This window comes from Mus musculus, chromosome 7 (genome assembly GCF_000001635.26).
Source record: "Mus musculus strain C57BL/6J chromosome 7, GRCm38.p6 C57BL/6J".
NCBI lineage: Eukaryota > Metazoa > Chordata > Mammalia > Rodentia > Muridae > Mus > Mus musculus.
This window is the reverse complement of record NC_000073.6, coordinates 133957057-133973694: the sequence shown is the minus strand read 5'-3', so window position 1 is coordinate 133973694 and position 16638 is coordinate 133957057. Positions and strand designations below refer to the sequence as shown.

At 45.0% G+C, this 16638-nt stretch overlaps 1 protein-coding gene across 1 annotated transcript in view; it reads left to right on the top strand.

The window, feature by feature from the left end:
• The window catches only part of Adam12 (a disintegrin and metallopeptidase domain 12 (meltrin alpha)), a 341899-nt gene that overhangs the window by 251403 nt on the left and 73858 nt on the right, over positions 1-16638 (top strand). Inside the window, exons 9-11 of the mRNA NM_007400.2 lie at positions 5695-5864; positions 8890-8974; positions 12463-12611. Of these exons, the coding sequence (NP_031426.2) occupies positions 5695-5864; positions 8890-8974; positions 12463-12611 (404 nt within the window). The remainder of the gene's footprint in view (positions 1-5694; positions 5865-8889; positions 8975-12462; positions 12612-16638) is intronic.

Below are 16638 nucleotides of genomic sequence, written 5' to 3'. Positions count from 1 at the left end.
AGGGTATGGCAGAACACAGTTACTCAACTTGTGGTGGCCAGAGAGTCGAGAGAGGCAAGGTATTACCCCCAAGTGTATCTTTTCAGGACACACCCTTATAATCCTTAAACTAGGCCCCTTCTCCCAGTTATAGCACCCTAGTATTATTCCAGCCAGGTAGTAACCATTTGATTACGTGAGAATCTTCACGACCCAATCACATCTCAAGGACTGATGAACCAAGCCATTTGCAAAAGCTCCTTGGAGAACACTTCCTCTAAGAACAACAGCTATTGGAAGACCCTCACTGGGAGCAAGGGAGACTCCACCACCATTTTCGCAAGATGATTTCTGGGGAATCTGGTTCCTTCTATAGCTTGCTGGCAAGGAAATGGAGGGGGCGGGTGTCTGTCTAAAGCACCCTTCTCTCAGCGACCCTCCTACCAGATAGAATCTGACTGTTTGGAGCTGATGGCTCTCATCTGAGGAATCCCTGTTCCCTCAATGGCTTACATATCACTGCTGAGGGACCAGGGGGTAGGAAGGAGCTTCCAGAGACTTGTCTGACTTCTTGTTCGCTGGCAGAGGTGAGGGAAGCACCTGGCATGAGTGTTTTCAGATGTCCCCTGGAGACTTGCATATTTTAAGTGGCTGGAAGCTCCAGGGCCCAAAGCCAGGCGTTCACCTGGTACAGCACTATACTACAGAAGCCACCAGTGGAGAGAGGGAACAGAGCTGAGCTTCTCAGTAGGAACATGTCTCCTAACCATACAAAGGAATGTCTGGTTATAGTTGTGCCTCTTAAGGCCAGGCCTCTGTGATGTAACCACCTTTCACACAGAGCATTTTCGAAGGACGCCTTGCTGCATCTTTCTTTCCAACCAATCCTGTTCTGTTCAACGTACATTTTCGACATTTTCAAAGGGAGGAAGGCAAAAACCCTTCCATCAATTCATCTATACCTTACAAGAGCTTATAGGCCTCACTGTCCTCAGTTCTGTGCACCATGAACTTAGAAGCCATTGGATTTGTAGTCCTTCTTTATGCAGTCACAGCAGACCCATAGCAGGTAGACATAGAAACCCTTCCTCCGGCACCCAAGTGACTGCCCTTCGATGATACTGTGAGCAGAGGGCTCTAGCGCTGCAGGTGAGAGCCACTCGCTTTTCCTGGGATAGGAGCAGGAGTTATTGCCGATGCAACAGTGATTTTGCAAGGTGGAGCATGGGTGAGAAGATCCCAGTTCCTTCCTTCCTCAGACCCTTGAGACAGACTGAGCTCTGGAACAACACATGGTTTTTAAGTATGTTTTAGTAGTAACGTTTCTCACATTACCGTGTATCCTAAAGTTGAAAGATAAAGGAGAATCCTGGTTAGGGAACCAGTCTTTCAGGAAGGGGTGGGGGTGGTAAAGCGTGGATCCTAGGAGATATGTCAAGCATTATGCAGGAGTTAAGGCTGGGTCATAGTGACTAAGGATGTGGGTTAATTACCCACCTTCCATGCATGAAGCAAAGGCCCATCCCTGGCACCATGTAAACTGGCCGTGGTGGAGCTTGCCTGTAGTTCCAGCTCTTGGAAGGCAGAGGCGGGAGATCAGAAGTCTAAGGTCACCGTCACCTACAGAGTGAGTTGGGGGCTAGCATGAGCTACCTGAGACCTCTCTAAAATGGAAGAGCGGGATCATAACCAGGCTGAGGTGCTAGAATTCCCTGGGGGCATTTTGTTTATTCACGTGACTACCCTTTAAAATAATGCTTTCTGAATCCTACCTTCCTACTCTGCTCTGATTGACCTGAGGGGAGGCTTGGCACAGAGCCATCCAGAGTTTGCCTAAAACTGGGGACAGAAAGCAGAGACACAGTGACAGAAAATGAAAGAGTTAAGTGGTTAAGAGACCAGGCTGGCACACTAACATCACCAAGAAAGACTGACATCTGCTATCTCACACCCCATCTTCCCTAAAGAGTTAAAGAGCTCATCCTGGCCCTCAGAAGTAAAAGGAAATAGGGGGCTACATTAACATCTAACTAGAAGCTGCTGACACCCCATTTTAAAAAGTGATCCTCTGGTCCTCTACATTATCTGTCTTTACATATTATTCTGGGTCCTGTCTTGCTTCATTCAGTTCATAAAACTGAAAGCGAGCAAATGGGGGAGGGGCCTATTAATAGCTTGTGCTAGTCATTAAAGGGCAATATGCTTCTAGAAGACCTAGTGGGCTTGGTCAAGTGTGCCAGCCTGGACAAAGGAGGGCTGAGCCAATTTGCTGAGCACAAGGACACATTTAGCCCAGGTATGCCTGTTCACCTTTCTACAGCTCCTAGAGACCCTGGAGAGGACACTCAGACTCCTTGGGCAACTCTGTATCCATAGCTGCTGGCTCCAGGCAACACCAGACTTCCCAGTTTCAGTTTCACAACTGCACTCTTGGGAGAGTCTCGGCCCAAAACTCATTGACTGTCTCACTGGCCACTTCATTTGCTGACATCTTGGCTTGGTTTGGGCATTCTAAACTAATAACATTTAGCTGTACTGGCTTGGAGAAAGAGAAAGCTTCAGACTGGAAGACAGAAGTGGCTTAGAGACAAAATCAAAGTCCTGAAAAGGGTCAGGGAAACCCAGGTAGAAAGAACAGAGTTCTTGCTTCTAGAAAAAATTTTGAGGCATCCTCCCTGAGTCCCGATTACACTGCCACAGGAGCCTCTGTGGACTGAAGCTTTGCATCTTGAAGCCATCACGCCAACCCAGCCTTCTTAAGCTGTGACATCAGCTCCACGCCTCAGTAGCCATCCTCTGAAGGACTATGAATTACTTCTGCTGTCTTCACTCTTATGACGGCCCCCTCTTTTCCTCCTCCCAGGCTAGTTGCCTAAAGAAGGCAAGCTCTTCTGGGACCATAGGGAATTCTACCTCCCTCATTTCTTATCCGTTCCTTCCGGAAAGCTTTGACCCCCTCCACCACCAACATTCTCTGGACTTCCTGTTGGTGCTATTGCTCAGTGGGATAGCATATCAGTTAACTGGATTCATGGGAGCATGCCCCGTGCCCTAAAGCCTTGTGCTAACCTCTGAGCAGCTGAGCCAGGGTGAGGCCATCCTAATCTTTATTTGTTCTGCTCGTACCACATTCCTGCACACAGCGAGAACTGACAGCAAATATTTGTGGCTGTTGCATATATAGGACAATCACTCATGTGGGTCTCTGACTGTGTCTACATACATTCTGGGATCTCTGAGCCAGGCAGGCATCTGCCAGGCTCCATTTGACCTATATAGGCCTGTGAGGTTTTCTGGAAGTCTGGAGTCACAGTACTCATAATGTGAGTGGCAGTTTTAATTATTCAGATCATGACATCAGAGTCAGTCTGTCTGTGTACCAGCCTAGCCATGCAGTTACAATCCTGAATAATTTACCTGGCTCCTCCGAGCCTCAGCGTCTCGACACTAAAATGGGAGCAGTAACAATTTCTAACTCATAGAACTGCTTCGTGGACTAAACCAGGGTTTGGAAAGCACCTTGGCACCAAGCCCTAGTTGTACTTGTGCTCATTAAACTTAACTAAAAAGAACCAAGATGACCTGTGGGCAAATGAAGGAAGAACATTCAGTGAAGATAGTAAAGAAGAGTGACTAAAGGCAAAGCACACATGGAAGTTAACCAACAGTACCAACTATAGAGAGGAATTGACTAAGCCTGAAGTCTGGGCTAGGATGTGGTTTGAGAGGCTCACAGAGGAACACAACCTCTCCATTGGTATGAACAGCCTCCCTCTTCGGAATGTTGCTAAGTTAGTGCTGAGAAAGATGATAGGTTAGGCCTGGGAGGACCTTAGTTCCTGCTTCCATTCGATACTCCTGGGTGGACACAGAGAAACAGTGTCCGTTTCTCAGAAGACAATCCTCAAGGCCTTTCAGGATATCTGGCCCTAGGGACTCTCTTAGAAAGTTGGCATAAACATGAGCATTGAATATTTGTTTTCTGATTATTGTGACCTTTGTATATGACACAGCTGGGAATGTCATCTTGAGGGGCGACCCTGATTTGAGAAGGTATCATTCAAGATGATCCTGAAACTGCTTTTTCCTGGGAGACTCGGGCTGGAAGTTTGCAAATAGGCACAAGTCGTGCGATTTCTTGATTAAAAACATGCTATCGGACAGCATTTTGCTTATGTGATTGTCTCATTAATGTATTAATTTCATATGGTCTTTGTTATCTGTTTTACCCCAACTTGGACCACTGCAATCAGCATAGCCTGTGACATAATTTGTGTCCCAGCTGAGTTCTTTGAGTTCTTCTGCTGACCCAGTGTTCACCATGTGACTCTGGGGATCAGCGAGGGAAAAAAGATGAGCTTTTTTTTTTGTGTGGGGTTGAGAATCTGGGGTCAGATGCTCAGCCCTGGAGAGCTCCTAGCATTTCAGCTCACCACATTGGAATGGTGTTTAACTCCCAAATGCAAAGCTACTGGGGTCCTTGTTCCTTGCTGGACAGATGTTACTAGAAATGTAGAAGATCTGCCTCCCTTTGGAGTTGGCTATAAAGCTATGCTTCTCTCCTTGTATCTAGGATCTCAGAAGCAGGGGGTACGGGGGGGGGATGGAGAGGGACTTTCTTGTTGCATGTGGACTTGTATGTCACTGGTATCAAAGATTAATAGGGCAACACAGTGACTTGTGTCCTTATCTCTTAGCTGCGACCAGCTATCTCCCTGTCAGAATGCTGTTACATATGAAGCAAGGGCGATTTGGAACAATTTACATGGCCCTTCCCAGCCTTATCGTCTTGACTATAAAGGAATGATGCCAGTTCTTAATTATATAGTTGCATTGTGGGCTGAGCTATGGATCTAGAAGCCCCTTAGCATCAAGCCCAGGATGGACTGATGTGCGTGTCATGTTGGCCAGCTACTCATGCTGCTCCTCCAGGCTTAGATGAGACAAGCCATCCTTTGACAACTAGAAGATTTGTCTTCCCCTACCTCCTATGGATGGGGAAGGTGGCTTTGGTGGAAACCATTACTCCCTCTATGTAGGGATAAAAAAAAGACTCTCTTTGAGTCTGCGCAAAGCTTTCTCTCTCAAGCTCCTGTGAGAAGAGCTCCACATGACAGATCTTTCCATCTCATTCTTTGATATGGTAAGAAAATATGGTCATAAATTTACTACAGAAGGCTTTATCAATGCTTCTGTTATTCTGAAAGACACGAAACTTACTAATTTGATAGGTGATGGGACATGAGGGTGTCAGCCAAGACTGAGTCTTTGCTGAGAAATTCAGATTCATTTTCAGTGTCTCGTAGACAGAACACTATACTTGAAATGAAAATATTATTATTATTAACATAAGTGTCTGAATGATCTTCGTCTTGTTTTTTCTTGTAGTAGATATAAATTTCCAGCATATTAGATGGTAACCTACATCTACAGGCATACTTAAATCATAACAAGTTATTTCTATGCACATACAGGCAGACAGGGGAGAAATGGCTGATAACTTTAGCATCAAATTGTCAGCATTCGGGAGTCCAGTTAACATTCCACTTTGCATTGAATGCTAAGACTAGTTCTTAAACTCTGTTGCCATGGGAACCAAGGTGCACAGAGAGGGGTTTTCCTGACTTTCAACAATGAACTGCAAACAGTGAAAATCAGTTCCAATTCTCTCTTCGGTTCCTGACTGTGATCCTCCAAGGATGCCCATTCTCTTAGTTTTACAGACCACTGAACATCCGGATCGTGCTGGTAGGAGTGGAAGTGTGGAATGACATCGACAAATGCTCTATAAGCCAGGACCCATTCACCAGCCTCCATGAGTTTCTAGACTGGAGAAAGATAAAGCTTCTACCTCGAAAATCCCACGACAATGCTCAGCTTATCAGGTGAGCAGTGTCGTCTTTCTCTATTAAAGATGCAGCGCCATGCGCTTATACTTTCCTGGGGTTACCAGAGCCACATCTGCCTATACAGTATACTGGTTCCTTCAAAGGTCTTGCTTCCCAGCCTGCATCAGGGGCCAAGCACATCCCTACCTGCTACTACACATCCATCTGGGAACTCTTTTCCCCCTGCAGGACTCTCATTTATGGTCCACCCCCCATACCTCTCCTCCCCCAATAACTGGCTATTTTCCTCTATGTTAGGTTTTCTGGTATTAGCCTTAATAAGATTGCCTCAAGTCATTAGTGGAAAACTCTATGTTTTTGCAAGATCTGAGAGCAAGGCATATGAGTGAAAATTGTCGGGTACCTGGGGAAACACCTAGGGCCTTTCTCCTCTATTGGAAGAGTTTTCTCTGGCTCTCCAGGTCAGTGAGTGTCATCTAAACCTAGCAATCTTCACCCAGTCAGTATTCCACTGGGCACCTGCTAGGACCCAGGTAGGTGCTTTGAGCATAACAATGACCAGCATTAAACCTTCTTGCTCTGGGGAACATCTGTCTGCTGAGAGAAAGCAAAAGAATGGAAAGCATTAGAGTAGAAAGTGCAATGGAGATGTGAAAGGACAGGGGAGGTACAACTGTCCCAAAGCATCTGGTGAGTGGCTCCAGGCACCTTTGCATTTAAAAGAAGAAAATGTCCCTATGTTAGCCCAAATCCATAGGAAGCAGATGTTTTTGGAAACGGCACATGTTTATTTTCATCTTTAGGCACCTTATACTAGTATTTGTTTGTTCTCATGTAACTTAAATCACCACAGCAAAACCTTCAGACGCAGGGGTCCCTGTTCTTTGGCCAGTCAGATCTAGTGTGTTGAACATTCATGAGACGGGAACGAGATGACTCTGCTCTGTGTTCCCTTTAGGAAACACCTCCATCCACCCTCAGTCTCTCGGTGGTCCCTGATCATTTACTCGAGCCATTTCTCCTGGGTCCCCTGTGGATGTGACTGGTTTCTTCCCATTTCACGCACTAATCAGTCCTGCACTGTTAAAAGTACAATTTCATGTGCTTTAAGTTGGAATGTTTTGTTTTTGTTTTTCCCCCACTAAAGGAATCTGTCCAACCTAAGCATCTGGGACTAAGTTGACATCTTTAACCTTCTTAATTTACTTGTATATATAGTTGTAACCATTCATATGGTCTGTGTATATGAGCAGCTGTAAAGACAAAGGCTGAATGAAGTACCTACTGCTGTGAATATGAGTGTATAGTTGGCCCTCCATATCTGAGGATTCCATACCCTTGGGTCTAACCAACCCTAAACCAGAAATGTTCAGAGAAGAGGTCATATCTTTATTGAACATGTGCAGACCTTCATCTCTGTCATCTCTGAATAATTCAGTGTAATGACTGATAAACAACTTAGATTGCATTAAGGACAAGTGATCAAGAGATTGGATTGTATGGTTGCATAGGTTCTATGCAAATACAATGCTGTTTTATGCAAGGAATTGAGTATCTATGAGTTGTGGTACCCACAGAAGATTCAAAGTTTAATCTTCATGGATAACAAGGGATGGTTCTAGTGCCATAGATAGATAGATAGATAGATAGATAGATAGATAGATAGATAGATAGATAGATACATAGATAGATAGATAGATAGATAGATAGATAGATAGATAGACAGACAGACAGACAGATGACAATTGATTAAAAATAAAATAAAGGAAAAAAACAGAAGAGGGGTGGAAGAAACAATGGTATTTATATACTTGCTACCTTTGTCCAATTAATCATTGTGAAAGTTTCATTTTATTTTATTTACATGTATGAGTGTTTGTCCACATGTACCTCTATGCACCACATGTGCCTGATGCCCCCCAGAGCCCAGAAAAGGAAGTTGGGTGCCCTAGGACTAGAGTTAGAGACAGCTGTGAGCTCTGAGTTGTGGGTGCTAAGAATCGAATCCAGGTCCTCTAGAAGAGCAAGCAGCTCTTCTAAAACTGCTAGTTCTTCTTAACTGAGCCATCTCTCCAGCCCCATACTTGACGTTTCAAACTGTACCTGCATTGTCTGTTAGTACCTGGCCAACATAACATGACTAAGTGACTTTATTTTAATTAGGTATTTTCTTCATTTACATTTCAAATGCTATCCCAAAAGTCCCCCAGACCCTCCCCCGCCCCATACCCATCCACTCCCACTTCTTGGCCCTGGTGTGCCCCCCCAGCTCTCCCCCCCCCCCCCCCCCGTACTGAGGCATATAAAGTTTGCAAGACCAAGGGACTTCTCTTCCCAATGATGGCTGACTAGAACAAATACAGTCTTAACATTTTAGTGCTTGAGGCTGAGATTAAGAAACACACTGAGATAGTTGATTGTTATAATTAGATTCATGATTAGGTTGAGATTCCAGATAGGAGAATGCCTTCTGGAAGTCCCCTTCCCAAAGCTTCTTCCCTGATGCCAAGGCTTGGTGGGTGCTTGCTTGCTATACATTAGCTCTGGAGAAGTGATCGCTTTTCTGCCGGTTTCAGTCTCAAAAGCTATATTGGCAGAACACTTTGAAGGATTCTGTGTCTGGCGATGATGAGTTACACAGGAAAGCAAATTCTAGCTACAACAGAAAATCTCCCAAGCTGCCTCCTATGTTTCCTTTTGCAAACAGTGATTCCTGGTAACTTCTCAGCCTTTCCATCAGCAGGCATTGTTTCAAAGGAACAGCTCTTTACAGGAAGCAGGCAGACTACAACTTATAAATACAAAGTAGCGCCTGGCCGCTGTCTGAGTCTGGACAGCAAAACTCTACAAGAATTATGGGGCCATCTTGCAACTGGAAAAGTAAAGTGTAATGAAAAAAAAAAAAAAGAAAAAGATAAAAGTCTCAAGTAAATACCCCCTCCTGGGGCTGTTTGAAGCATTGGTCATTCCCTGACAGGCCTGCCTAACAAGATTTGAAATGTTGGGAAATGCACCCGTACTGCGTGAGATTGAAGAAAGTTCCTTCCATTTGTTTTTGCAGTGGGGTTTATTTCCAAGGAACCACCATCGGCATGGCACCCATCATGAGCATGTGCACTGCAGAACAGTCTGGAGGAGTTGTCATGGTAAGCTAAAGATGTCTGGGAGATGTCCTCCCCGTCTAATGACTTCCCCAGGAAATCTTCTCTTGTCACACTTCTTGAAGCCAGCTCCTTCCCATGGATGCTTTCTAGATTTGCCTCTAACTTTTACTCTACCCATATTTATGATGATTTATTTTTCCACGTGTCAGGGACAGTTTAAAAGACACAGATGGTCTTCAAGGAAGGCAGACATGGAAGAGTGGCCCCTTCTGTGGAGAAATATTTCAACTGGCACTGTTGGTCAAAGTATCTTGATCCAGGAAAGTTTCCTGATGTTGGGATGACCCAGGACATGGGGGTTGTCCCCAGTGCTCAATTGGAAGGAGGGAGGGGATGGGAGGGATAGACTGTGGTCTCACCAAATGTTGCCACTCAAGTGATTTTTTTGATGGTTCTGCCCCCAATCCCAACAGTCAGAAGTTTGAGGTTTTTCACTACGTACCATTGCAAATGCTTTCCATACCTTCTGGCCAGAGCACAATTTGTCTTTATCATAACCTTATTCTTGGAAGGCAGAAGGCTGGGTTTATTGCTTTGCAGGGCTAACTTTGTCATCTACGGGGCTCTATATGTTTGTAGAAGGAAGTACAATGAGAAGCATGCTTGAGATTTCTTATGAGTTTAATGGAAGGGACTTAAACTTGCTGCCCGACAAGGGGGCTCCCTCCCAGTCTAACCCTTCTGAAAGTTCTAGAAAGGATTCTCATACCAGATTGTCCCTTGAGAATCTAGTGCCCGGCATGGTACCGGCTCTCAGACAGGGAGTATCCTCAGAGCCTGTCCCTCTGTGTCCGTTAAATAAATACACTCTTGCCCTCCCAAGAAGCCATGACTCCCTTCCCACCCTCCATATAGAGCTTCCTGAGTTGTAATAAAGGGGGGAACCAGTTACATTCTGCTGAGTGTTATTTTCTCTGCATACTGCCTAATCTAATCTTCCTAGGGACGGTACATAAACATTTTCCTCCCGTCTGGGAGCGGTGGTAGGTAATTTATGCAAGCATGCACTGCGTGGGCAGACGATGTGGAGGGCCTGCACCCATTCGCTGGATAGCTGGCTTGAACCGGCTCCTCTCAGGTTTCCTTTGAACATGGAAGCCCTGCCGGTGATCTCCACCATGGAAGTCACTGGAAAGTTTGGGTTTTTGCTGGTGCCAGGTTAATTTCAAGTCAGATCACAGCTATGTTTTCATAGAACAGATTGTAAAGTTTTAAGAGGGAGTAATTTTCAGTTTCATGGTTCCATGGTTTAAGTCGCTACTGACTTTGCCACTTAAAACTGGGCACAAATACGTTTAGGAGCCAAAATGGAATTCTTCATAAGCAAAGCAGGTCCTGCCCCTGCATGGGGCTGAAGCATCCCGTGTCCCACATGACAGGGTAAAGGACCTGTCAGCCCATATCCCTTGCTCTGTTTTCATAGAAGTCATTACCAAGTGCCCCTCCTTGAAATCATGCAGAAAAAAAAAATCAAACTATTTTGTTTTAAATATGTGAAAGGAACATGAGAACAAATGCCACTTATATATCATGCCAGGAGAGTCAAGTCAGGTCCAAAGCTAATTCTCGAGGGAGGTGGAGAAATGACTCAGCACTGAAGAGCCCACAATGCTGCTCTTCCAGGGGACATGCATGGGTTTGGTTTTCAGTACCTAAGGCAGGGCAGGTCCTGACCTCCTGTAACTCCAGTTCCAAGGCATCCAATGCCTATCTCTGGGCTCCACAGCCATGGCACTCATGTAGGCAAACCCCCACACAAGACACAGGCATATACACACTCAATTAAAAAATAAATAAAAATTTTAAAGAAATTAGTTTTACCAACTAGATGGCAGAGAAAGTCTTTCCACACCCTGTTTTTATCCCACAGAGAAATACTAAATAGGATGGAAGTTCCCATCACACAACAGCTTTAACTTCTGTAGGATTCATGAGACAACAGGACAGGCTGTTTCCTGTTCAAACCTAAGACATCAACACTAGCTTTCTGTTACTGTGTCCTGAAGTTGGATTCATGTGTATTAGCTGTGACCATCGCCATACCCAAGGGCCCTCAGTATAGAGAAACAAAGTGGTTGACAAGAAGGGGGGGGGGGACCTTTATAGAGCTAAAAATATGATTTCTAAAACCATTATCCCATTTTTTTTCAAGAAAAGTCAATTATTGGCTTTAGTAATTTAAAGCCATGCCTTTGTACCTAACTAACCTTAAAATAAATGTGAATTTAGGCATGGTATCAAACACACAAAAAAAGGTTTTTTTTTTTCTCCCCAGTTGTAAGCAGTTATAAAGGATTTATCAGTAGTTCTTAAGGCAAATTCTAAATTATCAATTATGCATGATGTAAAACAACTCAAAAAATAATGATAAAACTGATAGTTCACCGGACAGAAAAAGAAGTCAGCAGTTTCGTATTCTGGAGGAGCGACTGCCTTCCCTAATGCACATGATTAAGAATTGATTTCCTGAACCGTAAAATCTGTAAGGCTTCTACAACAGGAGACCGTGAAATGTAAATGTAGTCACAGAAACACACCTTTATCCCGAGTCCTCAGGAAGACTGGAAAGAAGAGATCTTTTTCTAAAACACAATATCATACTCTCTTTGGACATGTTTTGGGAAACCTGTTATCACTTTCCTGGGTAACACCAACCAAAATTCAAGCAAGATATTCTTTTGCCCTCAAGGTATGAACACCTTCTCCAAAACTCCACACACTGGCAGAGTTTCTATAAACCGCATCAACCAATTAACCAATCTTGGATGACGCTAACTGTATTTTTAGTTATGTTTAAGTATCTACCTGAGCCAAGCTATCCAAGAAGGATATTAAGCTGTTGAGCTGGAGGTGGTGAGCAGTGCTTGGTGACTGCAAAAGGTCAATGTAGATCCTAGCCGCTCCATCAGAGGATCGGGGCTTCTTTCTCTGTGTCCAAGGTCAACTTAAAGGGCCAGCAGGACTGAGACATAACTGAATTGTAATGTTAGTTCAACCAACCTTCCAGTAAATTCCGTCACAGGATCAGCTATTTCTGTAAGTTGACAAGAACTTTCCCAGAGTCATCCCCTACCGGGCAGAAAGGAAGAAGCAAAGTTAAGGTTAGCTGTTCAGGGTTGATTTGAAAACATCTTTCATTGAGCACCCTCTTAACCAGGCAGCCGGTTCATTCTATCATTAGACATAACTTTTTGCCTCTCTCAATGGTGTTTTGCAGAAGGGAGATCAGCAAAATCTTCACATATAATAAGATGGCCCTCAGAAGAAGAACCCCCAAGTGGGCTTAATGAAATAGGCCAAATTACTTCCCATGGTCAAAGTTAATAGCAAGGTTTTCTGTATTGGGCCTTTATGGGGAATTCAGTTAAACCAAGTGTTAAGGATGAACAACTGCCAAGGGGAGGGAAAATGGTCGAGAAAAGGCCACGCAGATGTGAACTGTAAATCTCTGCTCTCGTCTGTTCTTTGAGGACCATTCAGACAGCCCCCTTGGTGCCGCAGTGACCTTGGCACATGAGCTGGGCCACAACTTCGGGATGAACCATGACACACTGGAGAGGGGCTGCAGCTGCAGAATGGCCGCAGAGAAAGGAGGCTGCATCATGAACCCGTCCACGGGGTAAGTACCAGGCTCCAGTGGCCTGAGAGTCGGCTGTACACGTGGTGGATCGTGTGCCGAGAAAGAACTTAGCCAAAGAGGATAACGCTCCCCCCCTGCCCGGTTGTCTGACTAGAGAATCTGCAGAGGTTTCCCGAAAGAAAGCCATGCACAAGTAGCAAGAGTGGACTGTGTGCTCTTGGGAGTCGTGGACAGCCAGCTTCAATGGCACAAGGCATAACGGCTGGCCTCTTCTCTGGGAAGAAGTGAGGATAGATGCTGTTATTTACAAATCACAAATTATCCCACAGTCTCACCACATGTTTCTGATTTGAGCGGAGTTTCAACTGACATTGACCAGAGGAGCCAGGCTTCTGAGGGTCTTGAGAATCCACCCTTCAGAATTGAAATGTGTCCTAGAGGGTCTGCTTCTAGAGCGTGCTAGGGAGGAGGTGCCTTCAATTCTGGTTGGATGGAGATGGGTTACCGTATCCCATGCTAACAGATCACTTCGCCCGTCCTTTGGGACTTGAATGAAATGACTTTCTAGTCCCACTATGGAAGACCTTGAGTGAGGTAGACACAGATGCCCCTGGGAGAGATTCAAAATGCAGATGTCCTCTGACAACTCGGAGAGTCTGTCCCAAACTGGAAAAATCAGTGGCAGGCTGATGTAGGGAAGCTTAGAAAGAAGAAGCCCATGGTGTTTATGGTCCCTTGTCCCCTTATATTAAAATCTGAGAGCCTGTAGTCACCTTTATCATGGAGCTTCCCTAGCCAAGCCTGCTGTATACATTTGTTGAACTTGAGGCAGTAGGAGCAAAAAGTGTTGATGGGATGATCTAACTGGGCTCCAGATAATTGTGCTCTGCGATGCCTTGCTGTCAAGGCAATACCATCCTGGGAGGGAGGACACTCACCTGTGAGCTTTAAAGTTCCAGAAGAGGCGAGGATTGCTGAAGTGTGTAGTCTTGCCTTTGCAAACCACATGGAGAGGGGTTCCTTACCAGTTTGTAAGACACCAATAAAGTCTGGGCTGAACCCCACAGCCCATATTAAAGCATTGCCACCTCATGTCAGCCTCTGCTCTGGTGCCCTGCATCACAGCAAGTCACCACTGCTTCGAGTCACCCTCACTGGCACTCAGACTCTGCAGGGGCCACCTCTCCGGCCATGCTTCTGCTTAAGCGTAATTGGGTGGAGTCACAGAGACCTTGGCTAGTGATGACAGGAACCAAGAATCTGACTGAAAGTGAGAAGAGTTTAAAGCAACACTATCAGGGAGCTGTAAGCATGGCCCACCCTTGGCCCACAGGCTACATGCAACCTAAAATAGAGATGAGTTTGGCTCAACACAGAACCGTACACCCACTCAAAACATGATGAGAAACTTCTTTTTGCAGTTTTATTTTTACAACTCAATGGTGTCGTTCTCAAGTGCGAACTTTACAGATGGCATCGTGTCACAGTGTCAACGGGTTAGGATGTGCCTGCTAGAGACTAATGAGTGTTGCTATCTTAAAGGAAGGCTGGCCACCCTAACACATAATGTTCTCTCTATACAAATCCAAACAGAGGGGAAGAACCAACTGAACAGTTAGGGAAAGGAGCCACCGCTTAGGATGTGAGGTTGGTCTTAAGACCTGCCTGCACCTTCTGCCTCACTATCCGGGAAGCCTGGATAGTGCCAGTTTCCCTGGGTAGCATGCCCCCAAGTGGCTCAGAGTGGGACTAGCAGGAGTTGGCCTGCAGCAGGGTCATCTTTATCTCTTCTCATTCTTGATGAACTCATTCAGAGGACAGATCTCATGCTCTCTGCGTTTCATCCCCCTGATTATCCCACAGGCACTAATACATCCACCCACCCACCTCCAGAAAAGGTCCCCACTGGCCAACCGACTGTGTTGCCAGCTGACATTGCACTAGCCTTTTAACTTTTGATAAGAGGAAATGTAAGAGGAGAGTCCAGCTAGAGCTCTCTGGGTTGATTGAATGAATCATGCCATTCCAGTTCTAACCTGCTTGTTCGAATGACCCGATTGTTCTCATGCCCACAGGCCAAGGAGCAGGCCCTGGGCCTTTCTGAGCCTTGTTAAGCAAAATACCTAAGTCCATCTGTATGTCTTTTCTGCCTCCCAGCCAGCCACCCACTTATCATCTTGAATAGAAAGCACTGTTTGAGGAAGACCCTACAGCCCTAAAGATTATAGACATCTGCAGGCATGCTCTCTAGCACTCTTGGGGTCTTGTGTGAGGTCTTTCTTGCTGGCAGGTGTCCACAGCAGTGCTGAACCATGCTGGCCAAAATTACCCTAGAGCTATCTGAACACCTCAGGTAGAAATGGCATTGTTAAGAGCTCAGCAAAACATTTTGAAGTCTACACACACACACACACACACACACACACACACACACACACACACATATACACACATACACACATACACACACATACACACATACACACATACACACACATACACACATACACACATACACACATACACACACATACACACATACACACATACACACACATACACACATACACACATACACACATACACACACATACACACATACACACATACACACATACACACATACACACATACACACACATACACACATACACACATACACACACATACACACATACACACATACACACATACACACACATACACACACACACACACACACACACACACACACACACACACACCAGGGGCTTGCTAATAGCCTTTATTTGATTTATTCCTTATTAGCAATGTCAGAGTTTTCTCTTTTGCTGAGCTTGTGTTTTTGGGTAAATCTTTTTCTATTTGGTTCCCATTTATGATGATCCCACATCCTTGCCCAGAGAATGGTGTTCTTAATTTTCTCAGATGGAGAGCAACTTCCTAAGCAAGTGGATGAATTAATCACAAAAGCCCATAGTGAGGGGGAGAGCCAAGAGGCCCAGACAATCCCCCGTCATCCATCACCTAGGGTGGAATTTCCCAGGCTGATCCAGCATTATCTCATAGTGGTAGTTCCCTTGCCTCATGGGGTCCCTGGGAGAGAAGGGGGGTGGATTGAATGAGATCATGCGCCTCTGTAAATTATAAATCACTCTCCAAAGACAAAGGAGTATTAGTGTCATTTAGTTCACAGAGACAGCAAGCACAGAAGTTGGATCTTTTTCAGAATTCCCATTGCTCAGTGGGTAGGACCTCTGGTTGCTGTGGCTGATTTTAAACTGATCCAAATACCAGTCTTCCTCTTGACTTTTTCCTCCCTGCTGATTGACCTATGGATGGCTAGTGTTTAAAATGCTGGCTAATTGAAGTCTGAGCCTGAAGGAGACCCAGAAAGAGTGAGATTAATATCAGATTTGATAGTAAGGGCTCAGAATCTAAAAGAAACAAAAATACCAGAAATGGACTAAAGGGTATATCCTGTAGAGAACCTGGTTTTCCCTTAACATAGTATTCCTGTATCCTAACTCTAAAATCATGGTCCAACCCTCACCTGTGACAAATGGAACTGGAAGGCCTGTAAATACAAGCATGGAGCCGAGTCCTGTGCAGAACAGAGTGCCTGACTTCCTTGCACACAGCAGCACTGGCTAGAGGGCGTTTCCCTAAGGCTTGTCTTATTAATTACCAGGAGGCCATGAATGAGTGTGTTTTATGTCTTGAGACTAAGTACTTAAGACCTGCCTTGGATATTACTCTTTGACGTGTGTGGTGTCTAGAGGTATGTGTGGGAGTCAAACTCAGCAGTGTCCATCTGTGAAGGAGCTCCTTGAGGTTCTTGGTCTTTCTAAGGTGGGTGGAATCACCTCGAATGTATTGATAGCAATAAGGATAGAGGGGTACTGAGAACATTTGTAGAGCTAGCATGATAGTAAATATAACTTGCTACAGTGGGAAAAATTAAGATTTACATTCAAAAATAGAGTTGCTTATTTCTCTAAATTTTACAGAAATTGTATTATTGAGAGCTGGGCACTTAGGCTGTCTGAGAGGAATGCACCAGAACAGGCCACACATTGTGCTCTTT